The sequence below is a fragment of the Gorilla gorilla genome, chromosome 8, assembly GCF_029281585.2.
Source record: "Gorilla gorilla gorilla isolate KB3781 chromosome 8, NHGRI_mGorGor1-v2.1_pri, whole genome shotgun sequence".
Lineage (NCBI taxonomy): Eukaryota > Metazoa > Chordata > Mammalia > Primates > Hominidae > Gorilla > Gorilla gorilla.
In genome coordinates this window covers 68,882,183-68,902,518 of record NC_073232.2, presented here as the reverse complement: position 1 = coordinate 68,902,518, position 20,336 = coordinate 68,882,183, and the positions used below count along the sequence as shown (strand labels likewise).

Here is a 20,336-nt window from a genome sequence, read left to right as displayed (position 1 = left end):
CAGCCTGGGCGACAGAGCAAGACTCCGTCTCAAAAAAAAAAAAAAAGAAAAAGAAAAAAATCTCAATGCAATCCCAATCAAAATCACAACAGGCTTCATATATATATATATATGTGTGTGTGTGTGTGTGTGTGTGTGTGTGTGTGTGTGTGTGAGAGAGAGAGAGAGAGAGAGAGAGAAGTTGCATGGTTAGGTGGTAAAAGTAGTGTTTGCCATAAAAATCAGGTCGTTGGTTATTTTGGTTATTTTGGTGGGGAGGGAGAGGTAGTGTTTGGAAGGGGACATAAGGGAAGGTTTTTGGGACGCATGGTATACCGGTTGTCAATGTATGGCCTCGCACCTCCAAATCCATCCTTTAATACCTGCTCTGCGGTCTCAGCCAGAATTCCCTTCCGCGGCTCCCCTCGCGGCGGGGAGGATGCTGAACAGTAGAGGGCGCTGGAGACACGCTGCGGGAGGCTGCCGCTCGGGTCCGGCTGCGGGCCACAGGCCGCGGATCGCGCTCTGCCAGCGCCCCACGCCCGCAAGCGCGGCCCCTCCGCCACCTCGCGGCCCGGCCTGACCTGTTAATCACGTCCCCACGGCTCTCCTAGCGGGGACACCGCCGTCTGCAGGCTCCGTCCCCACCGTACCCAGACCCCGGGAAGTTTGTCAGTCAGCACCCTGATGCCTCTCAAAAAGCCAGGAGGATCCAAGCAGATCATTTGCCAGACGGTACTGCAGCAATGGAGATGAACAGATAATTCACACAGAAAGAAGGATGGTAGGGAGAGACGTGCGGGGGGTAGGGAGGGCGGAAGGAAGGTCTAGGGGAAGGAGCGGAGGGGGAAGGGAGGAAGGAAGGCAGGAATGGAATGAAAGGAGAAGGGAGGAAGGACTCGTTGAATGCACAGCCTCCCCGGTGCTGCACCGGCAGGAGCGGCTCTCACAGGCATGGGGCCCCCAACAGACCCTACCAGGCTGCGGGAATGTTGCAGCCCTGCAGGGCGTCTCTGTCTTTTTTGAGGTGTCTCTGGTAATATGTGATAATGACAGTATTTTTAGACATTTGGAATCTGATTTAAATTCTAGCTCCATCACCTTCTAGCTGTGGGACCCTGAGAAACAGCACATCCTCCCGGATCCTCCCATCTCTCTTGTCCACACGTGGGGAAGGCTCCTTGGGGGGGGAGGGGAGAAGGGGGGTTGGGGGGGAGGGGGGAAGGTGGGGGGCTTTGCAGATTTACCAAGCTGATGTACAAAGACCTGCTACAGCTGTAAGGGCTAGCTCCTTTCTCCCACTCTGGCAGTCACTCCACTTTGAGAAACATACCTCTTGAAATAAAGCTACAAGTGGAGAGGGGCAGGTGATTTGGGCAAATAATTCCATACTAAATATTAGGACAAAACATCCTAGGCAAATATCACAATCCGGCTTCATAGTGGCATACTAAATTCAACCAAGAAATATACCCATGATGTTGAAAGAGCCAGGCTTATGGAATGTAAACAGCAAACTATTTTATTCTTGTTTTCTATTTACCAATTCAAACTTGCTCTGCAGGTCACTCCTCTCTGCCCCTGGGATAAAATCTAGGGCATGTTCTGTGACTTTCTGGATCACAAAATTCACATGATTTTTGAATCATTCTCAGTTAACCAAAAATTTGTCCTGTAACTTCTAGCTATAAAAATAGGCTCTGTTCAGCATTTAAAATGTCCAATCCCACGCAGGAGTCTAAACTTTCGATTTCATTTTAAGTTTAAGCTTCCTCTTGATTCCTCCCCCAAGCCTGGCCCAGGCTTGCATTTGGCTCCGGGCATTGGGCGGGTAGCAGTGTTTCCTCTCCATTTTTCACTTTCACTCTTCCCTCCCCAACTAGCTTGCAGGGATTTCTGATCACCTAGTAGAGTCTAGAGGCGTAAGGGAAGGAGGTCACCAAGGGGCAGGCCAGGCTTTATGTGAATAGTGCTGTTGTGAGCCAAGTACTTGAGTATTTCGAGGTCCCCTTCTACTGCAGACATCTTCCCTATGGTTCCTGTGACCCAGGTTTGTCTCAGAGTGGGGTTAGCACACGGTACCATCTCCATCCCCTTTAAAAGTATTTATTACATTTTTCTGGAAATGGAAGTCTGGAAATTATATTTCCCTGATAGTCTTATGATCAGGATTCCAGGTTGATTCTGCCAAATGTGAGGCACTCAGGTGAGACTAGAAAGCAGAAAGATGGTTTAAAAAATCATCGTTTTCTTCCTTTGATTCTGCACTTCCCATGGCAGGATGCTCGAGACTCTTGCAGTAATTTGGGCAAAGATTTCCACAGTGCAAAATAGAAAAAACGTAACTGGCAAATAGCTGTACAAATTACAGTCCATTTTCATCATGGAATGTCAGTTTGGCAACAATGGCATTGAGGCCCAAAAGCAGCTCTGCAGTAGGGGGGTTCCTTCTTGGTGACTGGATGGGCACAGCCAAGCACAGGTTCCTGAAGATCCCAGCTCCAGGAAACATCAGCATGGTTCATTGCATTGTCCACCTGAATTCTTCACCCCTCCCTGTGGCTGTGTCCATTGCCCTGTAGTGTTGTAGTTCCCCTCAGGAAAAAGATATCATTTACTTCTCTGACCCTTGATTTGGAGCTTGGCTATGTGACGTGCTTTGGCCAATGGGATATTGGATGACACAACATAAGGAGAGACACAGATATGCATCTGCACAATGCAGCTTGCCTTTTTATGCTTCTGCCTTCACCATGAAAAGAGCTTTCCCTGGGGGTAGCAGCTGTCCCTGCAGCCTGTGTTCAGAATGCACAAATGTGAGGAGCCAAGCCCAGCCAGCTTGAAAGTGAGTTGCCAGGCCCGGCGCAGTGGCTCACACCTGTAATCCCAGCACTTTGGGAGGCTGAGACAGGCAGATCACCTGAGGTCCGGAGTTCGAGACGAGCCTGACCAACATGAAGAAACCCCGTCTCTACTAAAAAATACAAAATTAGGCCTGGTGCAGTGGCTCACGCCTGTAATCTCAGCACTTTGGGAGGCCGAGGCAGGCGGATTACCTGAGGTCGGGAGTTCGAGACCAGCCTGGCCAACATGGAGAAACCCCGTTTCTACTAAAAATACAAAAGTAGCCGGGCGTGGTGGCACATGCCTGTAATCCCAGCTACTTGGGAGGCTGAGGCAGGAGAATCGTTTGAACCCGGGAGGCAGAGGTTGTGGTGAGCCGAGATCACGCCATTGCACTCCAGCCTGGGCAACAAGAGCAAAACTCCGTTGAAAGAAAGAAAGGAAAGAAAGGAAGGAAGGCAGACAAAATTAGCCGGGCGTGGTAGCACATGCCTGTAATCCCAGCTACTCAGGAGACTGAGGCAGGAGAATCACTTGAACCTGGGAGGCGGAGGTTGCAGTGAGCTGAGATGGCGCCATTGCACTCCAGCCTGGGCAACAAGAGTGAAACTCTAAAAAAAAAAAAAAAAAGTGAGTTGCCTACCCTAGCTCAGACCACCTCCAGCCAACCCACAGATGTGTTAGAAATGAGTGCTTATTTAAGTATGGCATTGACATGTTGTGATTAGTTGTTATGCACCATTATAGCAAAAAAAATTGCACACTGATAAAAGTAACTGTTCCCTCGTTGGCTTCACCAGCTTTCCCAAGAATTGTTTAATCCCATTCCCTGTATAAAATCACTCTCTGCTGAGAATCCTTTTTCTGAGAAAAGAATTCTGAGAATTTTTTTTCTGCTTGAGGCAGACCAACACTCATTCCAAGAACAACTGGAAAGGCTGAATAAAACACAGAAAACTTTTCAAAAAAGTTTTTGGAAAGCTTCCCAGTTAACAAACATTTGAAGGGCCATAATCTCAAAAGAAGAAAAACACAAGGAGGCAAGCTGGCCCTCTGTGAACTACTTTTCCCTTCAGGAAACGTGCTGATTTTAGCTAAGAGGCCGAGCATTTGGGCAGACGGCCATAGCTAAGAGGCAGCAAAGGCAGCAGAGTCTTCAGCTGGAGAGACAAGAAATGGAGACTGAGGTTGTCAAGGCAGCTGGAACTGAAGGGGCCGAGATATCATGTAGAAGGGAAACACAGAAAAGGAACACTTTCCCCTTGAGGCATCTGCTGAGTTAAGCTATGCAGAAAGGCTATGAAAGGCAGCAGGTTTTGGCAGTGTCATATTAATGAGATAAAAGTTGGAGTTCAGGACCCACCAAGGAAAAGAAGCCTAATAATCACATCAGACGCTCAGTTGGAATCCTTGGAGGACCACACTCTAGATAGACGGGCAAACCAGAGATGGAGATGAAGCCTTCCAAGAACTGCAACATAGACTCTAGTCAGTTCAGTACCATTGGATTAAGGTAAAATCTTCCCACTCTGTCTATCAGATGACATGGTAAACCCTCCCTTGAGACAGACATTGTCTTCAGATAATGTTTCCTGGAGCCACTAAAATTTATTATAATGGTTAGCATTCAACAATAGGTGATCAAACACACCACAAAACAGGAAGGAGGGGAAAACAGACACAACAAAACGGAGCCACTAATGACCCAGATATTGGTGTTATCAGACACAGACTTGATGGGTGGAATAGAGACTTTCATCAAAGAACTGGAATCTATAAGAAAGAATGAAATGGAAATTTAAAACTTAAAAATACAATAATTGAAATTAACTACTTAGCATATAGGTTAACTACAATTAGATTTAGCAGAAGGAACATTCTTTGAACTGTAATATAGGACAGAACAAAAAGTCTAAGCTGAAGAACAGAGACAAAGAGTATGGAAAATACAGCAAAGAACATAAGATACTTGTGGGAAGTGGTGAACAGGCCTAACACATATGTAACTGGAGTCTTAGAAGGGAGGAAGATGGGGCAGAAGGAACAGTTAAATAAATATAGGCTGAGAACTTTCCAAAACTGATAAAGCTTTATGATCCCCAAGCAGGATAAATAAAAACAAAACTGCATCCAGGCACACTATGCTTTTTTTTTTATTATTATTTTTTGAGACGGAGTTTTTCTTTGTCACCCAGGCTGGAGTACGGTGGTGCGCGATCTCAGCTCACTGCAACCTCCACCTCCCCAAGGTCAAGCGATTCTCCTGCCTCAGTCTCCCAAATAGCTGGGATTACAGGCACGCGCCACCATGCCTGGCTAATTTTTGGATTTTTTAGTGGAGACGGGGTTTCACCATGTTGGCCAGGTTGGTCTCGAACTCCTGACCTCAGGTGATCCACTGGCCTTGGCCTCCCAAAGTGCTGGGATTATAGGCGTGAGCCACCGCATCCGGCCCAGGCACACTATACTTAAACTGCTGCAAATGAAAGACAAGGAAAAAACATTAAAAGCAGCTAGAGGCAGGTAGGAGGGACACATTTCTTCTTTTCTTTTTTCTTTTCCCCTCCCTCCCTCTCTCCTCCTTCCTGCCTCCCTCCTGTCATTTTCTTTTGTAGAGTGGGGGATCTTGCTCTGTTGCCTGGGCTGGTTTTGAACTCCTGGGCTCAAGGGTTCTGGGATGACAGGCGTGAGCCAGCGCACATTACTGACACATAACTCTCAAAGGAGAAACAACAGCACTGAAAATCACTTGTCAACAGAAATGACGGAAGTGAGAAGATAATGGAGTGCCATTCTGAAGTTCCTCAAAGAATAAAGTGTCAACCTGTAATCCTATATTCACAAAATATACTTAAAAATGAATTTGAAATAGATGTTTCTATTCAAAAACTGAGAAAGGCTGGGTGAGGTGGCCTGTAATCCCAGTCCTTTGGGAGGTCAAAGCAGGCAGATTGTTTGAGCTCTGGAGTTTGAGACCAGCCTGAGCAACATGGTGAAATCCCTTCTCTACAAAAAATACAAAAGAATTAGCCAGGTATGGTGGTGCCTGCCTGTAGTCCCGCTACTCGGGAGGCTGAGGTGGGAGGACTGCTTGAACCTAGGAGGTTGAGGCTACAGTGAACCATGATCATGCCACTGCACTCCAGCCTGGGCGACAGAGTGAGACCCTGTCTCAAAAACAAGCAAAGAAAAAAACACAAAAATACCTGAGAAGATTTGCTGCCAGCAGATGTGCATACACAAAAAATACTAAAGGGAATTCTTCAGGTAGAAGAAAACTGATCTATGATAGAATCACAGAAATGCAGGAAATAATAAAAAAAAACAGAGTGAATATGTGGGTGAATACAAATGAATATTGACTGCACATAGCAATAATAATAATGTCTCGTTAGGTGTAAAATATATGTGAAATTAAAATGAGTAATAATAATATACATGCAAGAGTAGAATGGAGGTAAATAGAGATTGAGTATTGTGAGATCATAGCATTGTCTGGGAAACAATAAAAAGTAAAATTTGTATTAGATTATAATAATGTACAGAAGTTGTAATCTGTGGAGGAAACCACTAAAGAAATTATAAAAGAATGTGTAAGTAGAACCAATGGTAGGGGGGGAAACAGAATTAAAAAAATAATCAGAAAGAAAGCAACAGAAAAGAAAAAAATAAAAAAAATGGGTAAGACAAATGGAAACAGTAAGATGGTATTTATGAACACAACTATATCAGTAATTACAATAAATGTAAATTCACGAAATACACAAAAGACAAAAATTGACAGACTTGATTAAAACAACTCTATTCAAGAGACATGACATCATTATAAGAACATTGAAAATTCAAAAATAAGGGGGAAAGTGAAAAAAATACCATTGTGAGTGGTAGAGAAAGCCATTTCACATAATAAAGGGTTCACTCTACCAGAAAACGTCAATTTTAAAGGGGTATGAGCCTAATAACACAACCTCTAAATGCATAAAACAAAAATTAACAAAACTCAAAGGAGAAATAAACAAATTCATAATAATAGTGGCAGGCTTTAGCCTCTCTCAGTAATTTATAGAAAAACAGACAAAAATATCAGTAAAGATGTAGATAATTTGACCAACCTGATTAACAAACTTGACCCAGTTGAAATACATATAACACCTGCACACAACTGCAGAATGCACATTCTTTCAAGTGCAAGAACATTATGATAAGAATATTATAGGAAAGTCTGTCATAAACATAGCTTATATAAAAGTATAACAGCAAATTAATCTAAATTTTATTTATTTATTTACTTATTTTATTTTTTTGTTTATACTTATGTCATAAACATAGTTTATATAAAAATATAACAGCAAATTAATCTAAATTTTATTTATTTATTTATTTACTTATTTTATTTTTGGAGACAGAGTCTCGCTTTGTTATCCAGGCTGTAGTGCAGTGGCGTGAACATGACTCACTTCAGCCTTAACCTCCCGGGCTCATGCAATACTCCTGCCCCAGCCCTCCAAGTAGCTGGGACAACAGGCATGTGACACCATACCTGGCTAATTTTTGTGGTTTTTGTAGAGACCGAGTTTCACCACGTTGGTCTCAAATTCCTGAGCTTAGACAATCTACCTGCCTTGGCCTTCCAAAGTGCTGGGATAATAGATGTGAGCCACTGAGCTCAACTTAAATCTAAATTTTATTTTATTTTATTTTATGGCCATGCTCCCTCTAATAAATCTAAATTTTAAATAAATAAGTCCAAGTATTATTGTGTTTATGTGTATAAACCTGCGCACACACACAAATGCGTACACACCCTGCTGGTTTCTATTACAAGAATGTTAAGTTTGGTTTGACATTCAACAGTCAATTAGTATAAGTCATCACATCCAAAGAATAAAGGATAAAAATAAAATTATTTCAAAAGGTGCAGAATAAGTATTTGAGAGAAATTTAACCTCATTTGTAATTTTTAAAAAATCTTTTTAACAGCTTGAGAATATATGTTAATGAGTACATTAAAGATCCTATAACAACCATCAAACTTCATGGTGAATATTGACAGCTCTCCACATGCCACACCCACCACCCCTGAGATTGAGGATGAGACAAGAATACCCACTATCACTACTTATAGTCAGCATTCTGCTGGAGGTCCTAGCCACTGCAATTTGTATACCAATTTTATATCTTGCAACCTTGCCAAACTTATTAGCTCTAGTAGTTTTTTTGTGTGTGGATTCCTTAGGATTTTCCATAGACAAGATTATGTCATGTGCAGATATAGTTTTACTTCTTTCTTTATGATCTGGATCACTTTTATTTCTTTATCTTGTCCAATTGCTCAGCCACTGCAGTTTGGCAAGAGCTAAATAAGGCATAAAGATTAAGAAAGGAAGAAATAAAACTGTCATTCACAGAGGACATGATTATACAAAAATAATCTGCAAATTATTATAATTTAAATGAATGTCACAAGGCCACTCACTGGATAACAAGGTCAACATAGTTTTGTAGCAACAGAATCTGTATATACTAGCCATAAACAAATATAAAACGTCTAAGAATAAATCTATTGAAGGATGTGCAAGAACACTTTACTGAAAACCACAAAAATAGTTCTGAGAAACATACAAAAGACTTAAAGTGAAGAGATATACCATGTTAATGAACAGGAAGATTGAATATTTTAATGATGTCAAATGGCCCCCAAATTGTTCTACATAATCAATTAAATCCAATCAAATTCTAGCACTTTATTTTGTGGAAATTGACTAGCTGATTCTAAAGTGTTTTATGGAAATGTAAAGGGCTTCTTTCTTCTGGAGCTGCCTTGTGGACAGGATTTGAGACAACCCAGGCCAGGTCTCTCTGGTCCATGGGAAGCATGCGTATGCTTTTTGCCCTGACTATGTCTGTAGAGAACAGCCCAAACAACAACCTCCTCCCCATCAGAGCAGAGAGCCAGCTAGTCTCTTGCCATTTAGATTTTTCAGGGATGAGTCAGAGATACCAGTCTACTCTGTCCTGCAGAAAAGGATACTTATCAACTTTTCCAAGTGGCCCTAGAAAAGTCACTGCTAGTCAGAAATCTCACCTTGGAATGTGGGGGTGGCTGGCATCTATCCGGATGTCAGATGAAACAGAAACAGTTCCACTGTAGTAGCCTGCTCTATAAACACACAGAGAACCCCTATTACATGTGAGCTATGAAGCTATTAGAAACTACAGCTTTGTGGACTACTTTGAAAATGTGCAAGTGGGCCAGGCGTGGTGGCTCACGCCTGTAATCCCAGCACTTTGGGAGGCCAAGGCGGGTAGATCATGAGGTCAGGAGATCGAGACCATCCTGGCTAACACAGTGAAACCTCGTCTCTACTTGAAAATACAAAAAATTAGCAGGGCGTGGTGGCAGGTGCCTGTAGTCCCAGCTACTCCGGAGGCTGAGGCAGGACAATGGCGTAAGTAAACCCGGGAGGCGGAGCTTGCAGTAAGCCTAGATCGCGCCACCGCACTCCAGCCTGGGCGACAGAGCGAGACTCCGTCTCAAAAAACAAACAAACAAACAAAAAGAAAATGTGCAAGTGAAATAAGTGACAAAAAGCAAACACAAGATATTCTGTCCATACGAAACACTGCGAGGCGACCCTTGTATTTGTAGATTGACAGAAATTGGAGGTGGAGTTAAAGAGGTACAAACTTAGTATAACATTCATTGCCTCTTTTGCTAAAGTTGTTTCACTGCATAAGAAAAAGATACTGGTCGGGCTGGGTGCGGTGACTCATGCCTGTAATCCCAGCACTTTGGGAGGCTGAGGCAGGTGGATCACCTGAGGCCAGGAATTTGAGACCAGCCTAGCCAACATGGTAAAATTCCGTCTCTACTAAAAATAAAAAAAATTAGCCAGGCATGGTGGCGGGCGCCAGTAATCCCAGCTACTTGGGAGGCTGAGGCAGGAGAATCGCTTGAACCTGGGAGGTGGAGGGTGCAGTGAGCCGAGATCACGCCATTGCACTCCAGCCTGGGTGACAAGAGGGAAACTCCATCTCAAAAAAATAAAATAAAAAAAAAAAAAGAAAAAGAAGGAAAAAAGAGAAAGAGATAGTGGTTCCATGTGCTGTTCTAGTTACGCAAAAACGTGTTGACGTGCAGGCTGCACGATGCCAGGTGCAAATACACACTACCTGTTACAGTAACTGTGACAAGCACAAGGGCTGCTCACTAGCTTGAGTGCAACTTCTGGGGAGTTGATGGCAGTGATTTGTGGGTACTTCCTTCTTAACAAATTTTACATCAATACTGCAACACAGCAATCTCAGCCCTGTGGGCTATACCATAGCCACATGCTTTCACCATTTCCTGCTCAAAGGGAGAGCCCAGGAACTGAATGCTCTTAATCAGGGAGAGCACAGAAACAGCAGAACAGCTGGAGAACCAGGGCTGTGTGGTTTTGGACTGTGGGGAGGGTGGGCCATGGGCAAACTTGACACAATGTGGGAGGGCATTTGACACAGCCCCGTGGAGGACCTAATGCTCAGGGAGGCCTTCACCCAGCACAGTGAGCCATGCCAACACTTGGTGCCTGAGTGTGCTGGTCACAGCGCCCTCCCTGTGATTTTCCCCATAGCAGTGTGTTTTCTCTGCCAGACAGAAGGCAGAGAAACCCTGGCTGAAAAAGCAGTGAGGGTCATCGACTGCATGAACACATCATCAGCTTTCCCAGATGGAGGCACCCAAGTTTACCCTGCAGGTCCATTCAGCAGGTAGAGCTGGGTCATCACTAAACAGGATCTTTCTTCTGAGCACCTGAGATTCTGGTCCAAATCAGGGCTGTGAGGACCAGGAGCCGGGATTCCGAGCCCAGGCAGCCCCGCAGGTAAGGAGGAGGGAGTGTGTCGGAAGGCTGTATGGCCAGAGCCGCTGACCGGGCCAGGGCTTCTTTGTCCCCTCTTCTCTCCTGCATATCAGCACTCACGTCCTCCTGGCTCAGGCTGGCCTGGCAGCTCGGGGAGCTGTTGGATGAAACGTCCATGCGTGTGGCTGTGGCTGTCACGTGCAACTGCGAGGATGATTGGCTCCCAAAGCGGAACCGCGGTGCTGGGCGAAGGGTCAGGGCTCCGTGGTGCGGCAGAGCGCATGCCAGCGCTTCACCAGCTCCTTGGGCTTGCTGAGCATCTCGTCCCAGTGCTCCAGCTCTCTGCCGCGGGTGTACATGTAGGGGCCCACCACCACTCGGCCCAGCTGCTGGCTCTCTGCAGGGGAGGGAGAGCACTGGTGTGCTCCTGAGCACAGAAGCCACGTCCCCAGTGACCTCCTTTCCTCCCTCCTCCTCCCCAGGAGGAAGTAGCAACTCCCCTCCTCTCTGAGTGGGAGCTGACAGCCCCCAAAGGGGCCCTGCCTTTGCTCTGCAGCTGGAAGGGCTGCTTCTCCCCCTGGGAGATTGGGAGGAAGGAGAGCCCTGAAAGACTCTCTCCTTGAGGGCCACCAGCTCTGCCCCACACCCTTCTGTGGGGCCGTATTAAGTCTACCTTATGCCAAAGAGCTGAGGGAGGAAAGGGCCCCTCTAGAAAGAAGGCCTCGGTCATCTGAGAGTACATTCAGCAGTAACGTTCACTGGCCACCGTGGAGAAGGGTCTTAAGTCCTTAAGCTCAAGTGATCCACCCACCTTGGCCTCCCAAGGTGCTGGGATTACAGATGTGAGCCAGCATGCCCGGCTGCTTAACCTGTTTCTAGGGTGCCACAGACAGAGCTCAACTGGACTAAAGCTGGGCCTGAAACCCAGGTCTTGGGCAAGTATTTCAGCCTTTCTGAGCACTAGTTTCCTTAACCAGGGAGGGAGCTCGTACAGCTCCTTCTGAGGTCAGGACAGGAGGCACTCACTCTGCCTGAACACTCGGCAGCCCCTCGTGGTCCCCATCCCAGCAGCCCAGGGTAGGGTGTGGCCTTACTGTCCCCTTCCATGTTCTGCACCACGGTCAGGCTGAGGCTAGCGGTATCTAGCTCGGTGGCATCGGCCTTGAAGCTGAAGGTCTCATTGTACACAGGGTTGATGGAGCCCAGCACAGCTGAAGTCTTCTTGCACTTGACAAACTTGTTGTGGTTCATCAGAGACACTTTGACAAACACACCTAGGGAACAGTGAGCACTAGTGGGCTGGCAGAGGCAGATGGGAGCAGAGCCCCCGCCTGTGGGAGGTCCGGCTAGGAGGGCATGTGCCCAAGCTAGGTGCCAGGGCCCCACCCCTCACACAGTGCTGCGGCCCCGCGGGCGTGACCAGAGGAAGCCGGCTGAGGAGTGCACTGCCCTGTGGCCCAGGCGGGGCTCCGCTCCCTTCCTTTTCCGTCCTCTTTGCATCAGGAAAGTACCCACGGCTCCTGCAGGCCCTGGTTTACCAGAGCCTAGCACCACAAGCCTGTCCCTCCCTGTTGGGGGGCTGCTCACTGGGCCCCCAGGCCCCCTGGGGCCCCTTAAACACCTTGTACAGAGGGCTAAGATTTGGTGGGTGAGGGTCAGAGTCACAGTGGAAGGTCTGGATCCTGCCTGGCTTACGGTGACCCCAGATGTGAACACAAACAGGTGGCTGACCACCACCACCTCACTGGGATGGGTGGGATGTGTGGGGTGAGCCCAAATGGGGTGGGACATGTGGGGTGAACCAAGGCCTCCCCTTCTGCAGCTCCTGTATTCTGGGAGGCCAAGCATCAGTGCCCATTGAGTCGGGGGCTCTTCCCCTGTGGGGAGGGAGGTGTGGGCCTCACCCTGGAGGAACTGGACCCATGCCGCTGATGGAAAGGTGGAGGTGGAGGCAGGCAGGACAGTTCAAAGAGCCAAGATGCTGCCTCGGGAAACAGGAGGGGCAGGGCCTGGTATTGCGGCTGGGTTAGAACCCTCAGTAGGGGAGGCCAAGGAGATGCAGCTTTGGGTTCAACACAGGAAGAGGCTTCCTGCACCAGAACTGTCGACTGAGGGACAGCACGTCTTGTGAGGTAGTGAGCGCTCCATGATAGGTGTATGCAAGCAGAAACTGGATGGTCAGGGGTGAGGTTGGACTGTAGCCCCAGGCTGTAAGCTCGGTGGGTGGGACCTTCCCCAGGAAGAAAGGGAAGAACTCACTGACAATGCCTCTGTCCTCCTGAAGCCGGAGGCCCTTGGCACGCAGCACAACCACCGTCAGGCGTCTCAGGTAGTCGTTGTAGCTGAGGCAGAACTGGAGGTCGCCAAACTCCGAGGGGGGCTGGGGAGGCCAAGATGGAAGCACCCCACCCTGTTACTCTGGCAAGTGCTGAAGGGGTCACAGAACCCCCAGAGAGCCTCCCGCTTCCTCCTAGCGGTCCATGCGACACACCCGCATGGTCCCCTTTGAGTTCCACTGCCATTTTAAGGATGGGGCAACTGTGGTCTGGAGAGTTTAAGGGCTTGTGCAGTCCTGTGGACCAGAGCTAAGGAGTCACACCCAGGTCTGAGCCAGCTGGGGCCTTCCTGGGGGTGGTGGGCTGGGGGAAACATTTCCCTGGGCTGGACCATTTGTGGTGTCATCTCTCACAGCTGTCTAACCTAGATAAGAATCCAAATGTGGATATTTCAGGTTGCTCCAGGGCGTCTGATGGCCAGTGTGACAACAGGACCTCAAGCAGGCCCTCCCTGCCCAGGGGCAGGTCCATTCCCACCTGTCCCATGCTGCTTGGGGCCTGGGCCCTTCTCCCTGAGTCACTGTTGTAGGGTGGTGTGCAGGATGCTGAGGGCTGATGCCGCCAGCAGGTGCTGGGCCCTGTGCACACCTGCCAGCTGATGCTCAGTGGCATAGGCATGGTGACTTCAACCATACCTCCAGGCTCTCGGCCTCCAGGTCTCTCCAGATGACACGCCGGCAGTCCCCCACCAGGGTCTCATTCTTCAAGGGGAAGAGCACCTGCCCCAGGAGCTGGTGCTTCCTCTGCCTGTCCACGTGGTAGACGGAGAACTTCAGCACCCTCTGGGTGACAGTCTTGCTGGACACCTGGGGGGGACAAGGACAGCAGCCAGAGTCAGGCGTGGGGGTAGGGGATGGGATGGTGTGACTCGTTATTCTGGACATGGGTGCTTTTGGGAACGGATGTCTCAACCAGGGACCCACATCCCCCAAACCTAGGCATTTTCAGGGGACCCTTCTCAGCAGCAGAGCCGTGTACCCCTGGAAAGTGGGGGTAGGTGCCAGGACCTTGCTACACAGAGTGTGGTCCAAGGACGTGTAGCGTCCACCACCACTTGGAGCCCTGTTAGAAATGCAGGATCTTGGGCCCCAGCCCAGACCCATGAATTGGAATCTGCCGTTTAACCAGAGCACCAAGTGACATGGCTGCACAGTGAGTATGGCCCCGCCACCACCCTGCACTGTAGCAAAGGCCCAGGAGCCCGGGGCACCGGCCTGTCTCTGCTGTCAGAGCTGGGCATGCCAGCCCTCCCCTCTCTGAGATTTGGCCTCCTCGCCTGTGAAATGGGGATCATGGGTCTTCCTCTCTGGTTGTAAAACCCGAATCACAGTGTCTGACCTACAGCAGATGGCCCATTAATATTGATTTTCTTTTCTTTCCCCTTCTCCCTTTTCCACAGAGGGACTGGATCAAGCTGGGGCGAGACAGAGTGGAGAAGTGATGAGCTAAGAAAAATTAGCCTGCAAGCATGACGTGTCGCACGTCAGCAAGGCTGCAGCCTTGGATTCTGATGTCTTGAGAAGAGCGATTCACCTGTGAATTCTCACAGCCCTGGCCTCAGAAAGACGGCCCGGGACCAGGCCCGATGGCACCCCTCTTCCCAGCTCTTAGCCAGGGCGGAAGGCACAAGTGATGGCCCTGGCCTCGGCAGTCACACTCCTCCTGAAAGCTGACTGGCTGAACCTCACCTCTTGGCTAGCTTGCCACCCAGCTCCTGAGAACATGTTTGTCCAAGGCCTCTTGGCAGGTCTCGATGACTCCTTCCCCTAAGGGCCCCCAGTCACCTGCTAAGGCTCCCAGGCCCCTGTGAAACTGGCTCGGTGCCCCAACAGACTCTTCACCTCCAGAGCCTGAGCCGGCCAGCCCAGAGTGCAGCAAGGCACCACACCTACCCTGTGAGGGCACTCGGGCCCCGCGCTGGCCTCTGACAGCACAGGAAGCTCCTGCACTCACGCTGAGGCCTGTATTTTGCCTTCCTTGGATAAATTTGCCAGAAACCCCATAGTACTTCAGGCCTTTGGGATAATTCCCCTGAGCCCCATAGGCCAGGGCCTGGCATTCAGTAGTTGCTCTAAAATTGTGTTTTCACCCACTCTCCTCCAGGCAGTCAGGACAGGGAAGCCCAGGCTTCTGGTCACCACTCACCAAATCTCTCCCCTGCCCGTCTATCAGGGATCAGCTCCTGTAGGCCTTAAACTAGCAGACTAGGTAAAGCAGAGCTGGTGGCATCAAGGGTCCCGGGGGCTGCAGAGCCCTGGCTGGTACAGGAGGCTGGGCTCTCCTGTAGGTCTGCACCTTCCCAGCAATGCGGAGGGCACCAGACCCTGCCTGCTCCAGAGGCTGTACCTGAAAGATGAAGTGCTCGTCAAACTGCGGGTTGGAGGTTTTGCGTTTGGTCTTGGATTGGAGGAAGCGCCGCTCATCAGGCAGCAGGTAGAGCTTCACCAGGGGGCTGCAGGTATCCGAGGGGGCTTGCAGGTGCTGTGCCTTGATCAAGCCCACCAGCAGCCGCTCAGCCTCCTGCTCATATTCCACCGAGAACCACAGCCGCCCCAGGCAGCCGTCGGGGAAGTCGGTCTCACTTTTGTCCTCTGGGAACTTGTACAGCTCTGGGTCGATGGCCCCCACCATACATGCATCTCCTATAACAGAGGGTGGGAGGGCTGGCAGGCCAGAGGAAGGCAGGGGCATGGGAGACAGTGGCAAGCTCTGGGCACCCATCCCCATCCTGGCCCATCTGTCTCTGCTGAGCCTCAGCTAGCCTGACCACATCTACCCCACTCTCCTCACCAGGCTAAACACATCCCCTCTCTCTGGTGCAGCTCCTCCAAGAAGCCTTCTCAGCATGAAGGCATTGCATGGCCAGGCTGGGGATCCTAGCAGAGTCCTGCCCCGTGGGATTTGCCCCCATTCTTGGAGGTCAGGACCCGTTTCAAGGACACAGTGCCCATCACCTGGCCTAGCCCCCTTCCATGGTGTCTAGGGAATGACTCAGTGATAAAACATTGCCTTTCTTCTTCCTCTTCAAATTAGAAGGGCCAAGGTGATTATTGGGTGGTTCCTGTGATGGTCTCTTGGTAGATCTTCAGGGCAAAGAGGTGGCAGAAAGCTGTGTTTGCAGCCCCTACCATTCTGTCCTCTTGGTCAACCAACCCATCATCCTAGAGTGGGACCCAGCACAAGTTCTGTACATGGCGTGCCTGGGTTCCAGTTCCAATCTGTTGCTTACAGCCTCAGTTAAGACTATGTAAAATGGGGTGATAATTCCTCCCCCTCAGAGTCATGGTGAGGTCTCACTCCAAATCAGCACCCAAGGCCATATCTCACCCTCATAGGGTGCAGCAAGCACTTCATAAATGAAAGCACCCAGAAAGAGTGGTCCCTGGGTGGTCCCTGGCATCCCTGGCTGGTTCAGGTTGTGTTCCAGAGCCAAGCTGGTGAAAGGAGATGGGGCCACCCGAGCAGACCCTGACCTCTGGGCAGCCCTGGCAAGGACACTCACCAAGGCCGCCGCTGGGGGTGTGAGGCAGCAGCTCTGATGCCGGGCAGGGGTCCCATGCGGCATCGGCCCACTCTCCACTGTGCAGGGGCACCCAATCTCGGCCTTGAAGGGTTGGGGGCACCACGAATGGCACAGCTGGTGGCCTGTCCAGAGTCAGGGAGACAACATGTAGGTGGCAAGTGAATGGTGTGGTCTCAGAGCGCTCAGCCAGGACGGTTGAGCACCAGGGGCTGGAGGACGGTTGAGCACCAGTGGCTGGAGGAAGAAAAGCCATCGGGAGCCAGGAGGAGGCCAGGGCACCATTTTCTGGGCCCATACCAGGCAAAACACACACACACACACACACACACACACACACACACACACACACACACACACACACACACACACACACACACACACACACACACACACGTGGGATTTGGAGAAGGAACACAGCCCCTGACAGTGTCAGCCAGTCTGGGTTTGGATTCCTGTTCTGCCACTTACTAATTGTGTTCTCTGGACCTGTTGCTTATGTGCACTGAGCCTCAGATTCCTCACCTGGAACATGGGTTTCATAACACCTGCCTAATAGCTGATGTGAGGTTTCTGGGGTTTCTTTGTGATAGCTCCCAGCACCGAAGCAGCATAGAAGAGGCACCCCCATAAACAGAACTTTCCTTTTCGACCCCACCCTGAGGGAAATTCCAGGGGCGCACTTGGCCCCACATCCTGCCTCACCTGCTCAGTTGGGTCCTAGCATGCGGCTGGCAGGGCCTGTCCCGCTGCCCACTGGAGGCAGCTGCGGTGGCCATGGCTGGTGTCCCAGGCAGCTCCTCATAGGTGAGGGTGGCACAGAACCTTCTCCACAGACAGCAGCTTGCCCCGATCAACAGCAGCAGCAGCAGCCCCCCGATGGTGCCCCCAATCACCAGGGCCAGCTGCTCTGGGGGCAGAGACCACCAGTACTGTGATGCCTGCCTGGGAAAGCCACTCTCCCTCACAGCCCTGGCCTGCTGGGGCAGAACTAGGGCAGCAACCCTGCCTCTGCGTTTGATCTCAGGAGTGATAGGAGCAGGGCTGCTGGGGATGGGTTCCGGGAGGGATGCTCCTAGCTGGGTTCCGCCAGCTCTCAGAGGAGAACCCGTTTACCCCAGGGTCTGAGAGCCCTGGGCAGAACCTTCTAGTTTTCCTTGGAAAACAGCTGGCCCTGCCCTTGGGATTCTGGCTTAAAGAAGCCATTTCCTTGCGCTTCTGAGTAGAAATCAAACCTGCCCTCACCAGAACCTCCATATCCCCTGGGCTCCTGTTGAGGCCAGGAGGGGAGCTGGGGTGTGGACGCAGTCAGTTAAGGAAAGCCCTGAAAGGTACCTTCCTTCCCCCTGGTCTGCAATCAAACCTCTACCATCTGGGGCCCTGGAACCTGCTGCAAGGCTGGACTCTTCTCTAACACCCGCTCCCTCCCCTAGCCCTCTATCAAGGTGAGCACGCGCTTAGGGGAATTGGTGCGACGCGGTGGACGAGGTGGGGAGGAAGAGGGGGCAAGGCCCCTTTGCTGCTGGCCCTCACACGTCCGCATTTGCGGGACCTAGGAGGCTTCGCCCCTGGGGTGCTCAGACGCTGGGTTCCAACCGCTGGCCACCTGGGGCGGCCCAAAAAGGTGCCTCCCTTAGGGTGACGTGCGGCCGCAGGGCATTCAGGTCTCAGGGATCTGCACTGGGTGGGGTGGTGAGAAGGCGGGACCCCCCACACCTCCTAAGCCTTAACTGACCGCGAAGAGCGGGCCTCAGCGTCTACTCCATCCCAGTGCCCCTCCAAGAGCGCGCCGAGGCCGGGCAGGGCAGGCGCTGCATCCCAGCGGGGGCGGCGGGGCGGAGGCAAGTGCTGGAAGGGTCGCAGAGGGGCCGGGGCTGGGCTGGGGAGGCGAGGCTCGCTTACCCGCCATGGGGCTGCTCCCGCAGGCTGGTCTCGCCGGTCTGGGCGGCTGGGGCTGGGCTGACAGGCCGGCTCTTAAAGCGCCGCGGGGCGCCGTCGGGCGAGCGCAGGGGCGGTCCGTGGTGCTGCTGGTGCCCAGCTGCGGCGCGGGGAGCCGCGCAGTGCACGACAGGGGCAGGGACCCAGCGCCCCGAGGCCGCAGTCCCGCCCCAGCCCGTCCCTGGCCCAGGCCCAGGCCCGGAGGTGGAGGGGCGCAGAGCCGACCGTGAGCTCCCGGAAACCGAAGGGCTCCAGCCAGGGCGGGTCCCGGGCGCCAGTGCCAGGGGCGCCAGGGGCTCCCTGCGGCTTGGGGCAGGGTGGGGTGAGAGTACCACCCCCATCCCGGAGAGCAGGGCTACAGCCTTCACCGCCGCGTCTGACACAGGGCTCCGCACCCGACCCCTCACACCTGGTGGCCAGGACTGAGCCCCCGCCCTCCCAGATCCTCCTTAAGCCGAGGCCCCTCCCGCCGCAGCTCCGACCCCGGCTCGGGGGAGCCTTCCTGGATCCCGGGGTGGAGTCTCCGCGCGGGTCCTGGGCCCCAGCGCTGCCTGCCTGATGGCCTTGGGCAGGGATGCGGCGCTGGGTCTGGCGCACCCGTTCGCTCTCAGCGGACAAACCGGTCGAGAGCGCAATTCTGGAGCGGGTTCCAGAAGCTCCTGGGTTCCAATTCAGGCTCCTCACTCGCCAGCCCTGCGATTTGGGACAACTTAACGTCCGCATGCTGCGTTCAGTCTTCTCAATTGGGTTAATGTCCGTGAGGGGCTCTAGTAAGGGCGGCTGGCCTGCCGGTAACTTAAGAAGCATGTAAGGAGCACTTAGAGCGGAGGAGCGGCGCGGCCCAGCCCCTGTTACGGTGGTTATCGGATGGAGGCCAGCGTCGCCTGGGTCCCCTCTGTACACCCAGCGCCTATTATTATGGTGATTATTAGAAGGCAGGGCCCGTGCCCACTAGTCCAGGCTGGCGAACGCGCCTTGCGGGAAAGGCGGAAGTAAGGTCGCTGCGCATCCTCTCTGGTCACCCCTCGGCGCGCCCTGGCCGCGCCCCTATGGTTCCCCCGCCGAGGCTCTGGTGGGGAGCCTCTTAGACCTCGAGGCGTCTGAGTGGGGAGCGAAAGGAATGTGTGTATTTGTGGTGCAGGGGAGTGTGTGTGTGTGTGGGGGGGAGGGGGTGGTTGTGGGGGAGTGCGTGTTTTGGGGGGATGGGCCTTCTCGTTTTACAGCCTTGAAGGTTGTGTCCAGAGTCATAGCCTGGGTCCCACACCCCCGCGTCACCTGTGCCTGTCCTAGGGGGCAGTCAGTGTGCGTGAGGCTCCACTCTGCCTGGGCTTTGGCTCACCTTAGGCGAGGAGGGTAGTGAACTGGGGTGCCCCACTGGGCCGGGTCTGGGAGCCCTCAGCGCCAGGGTGCAGAGGCCGCAGCTACTCCCCTTCTAGCGTCTGGGCGGTGGGGGCATGAGAAGGCGGAGACCCAGGCCACTTCACCCAGTAACTGTCCTCAGCTGTGCGCTTAACTGGCGAGATCTCCGCTCTACTTGGAGACAGTCTGGGGTGTCTGGAGAATCCTCCCCCACTTCTGCTTACCCCAGGTCACTGTGGGGGCAGGTGTCTCAGGAAATGGGGCCTGGGTCCCACCCAAGGCCTCGGGTCTGAGTTAGATGTCTGTATGTTTGTTGTTGCCCCTGCAACAAAGTACCACAGATTGAGTAGTTTAAGCCACACGCATGTTATCTCACAGTTCTGGGGGTTGGGAATGTAAACTGGGTTGGCAGGGCCTTCTGGAGGCAAGGGAGCTGTTTCCCAGCGTTTCCAGCTCCTAGAGGCTGCTAGCCAGTGGCCCTTTCCTTTGTCTTCAAAGCCGGCAGCACAGCCTTTT

At 51.7% G+C, this 20,336-nt stretch overlaps 1 protein-coding gene and 1 long non-coding RNA gene across 3 annotated transcripts; one reads left to right on the top strand and one right to left on the bottom strand.

Annotated features, from left to right (window-relative positions):
• Positions 1 to 458: 458 nt before the first annotated feature.
• On the top strand, positions 459 to 15,373 carry LOC115936054 (uncharacterized). Its single transcript, XR_004071636.3, has 2 exons — positions 459 to 763; positions 14,403 to 15,373. It is a non-coding gene; the product is annotated as an uncharacterized lncRNA (long non-coding RNA).
• Positions 1,203 to 19,395, bottom strand: SYT15 (synaptotagmin 15). 2 transcript variants are annotated; one of them, XM_004049349.5, is made up of 7 exons: positions 18,426 to 19,395; positions 16,506 to 16,648; positions 15,350 to 15,645; positions 13,639 to 13,809; positions 12,927 to 13,047; positions 11,762 to 11,941; positions 1,203 to 11,064 (listed from the first exon to the last, which is right to left on the bottom strand). In XM_004049349.5, the coding sequence occupies exons 1-7, from the start codon at positions 18,800 to 18,802 to the stop codon at positions 10,922 to 10,924; spliced, it is 1,431 nt and encodes a 476-aa protein (XP_004049397.1). In that variant the 5' UTR covers positions 18,803 to 19,395; the 3' UTR covers positions 1,203 to 10,921. The 2 variants fall into 2 exon arrangements, with proteins under 2 accessions (XP_004049397.1, XP_063566176.1); XM_063710106.1 differs by lacking the exon at positions 18,426 to 19,395 and adding an exon at positions 17,229 to 17,627.
• Positions 19,396 to 20,336: the final 941 nt, after the last annotated feature.

What these genes read in the sequence shown, in the direction of transcription:
- SYT15 (XM_004049349.5), bottom strand. Translation starts at nt 18,802, where the DNA reads ATGGGGGTGGTACTCTCACCCCACCCTGCCCCAAGCCGCAGGGAGCCC. An exon ending in CGGGAGCAGCCCCATGGCGG is followed by an intron (nt 16,649 to 18,425) that starts GTAAGCGAGCCT and finishes GACTCTGGACAG; the next exon opens with GCCACCAGCTGTGCCATTCG. An exon ending in TGGAGGCCGAGAGCCTGGAG is followed by an intron (nt 13,048 to 13,638) that starts GTATGGTTGAAG and finishes TGGCCTCCCCAG; the next exon opens with CCCCCCTCGGAGTTTGGCGA.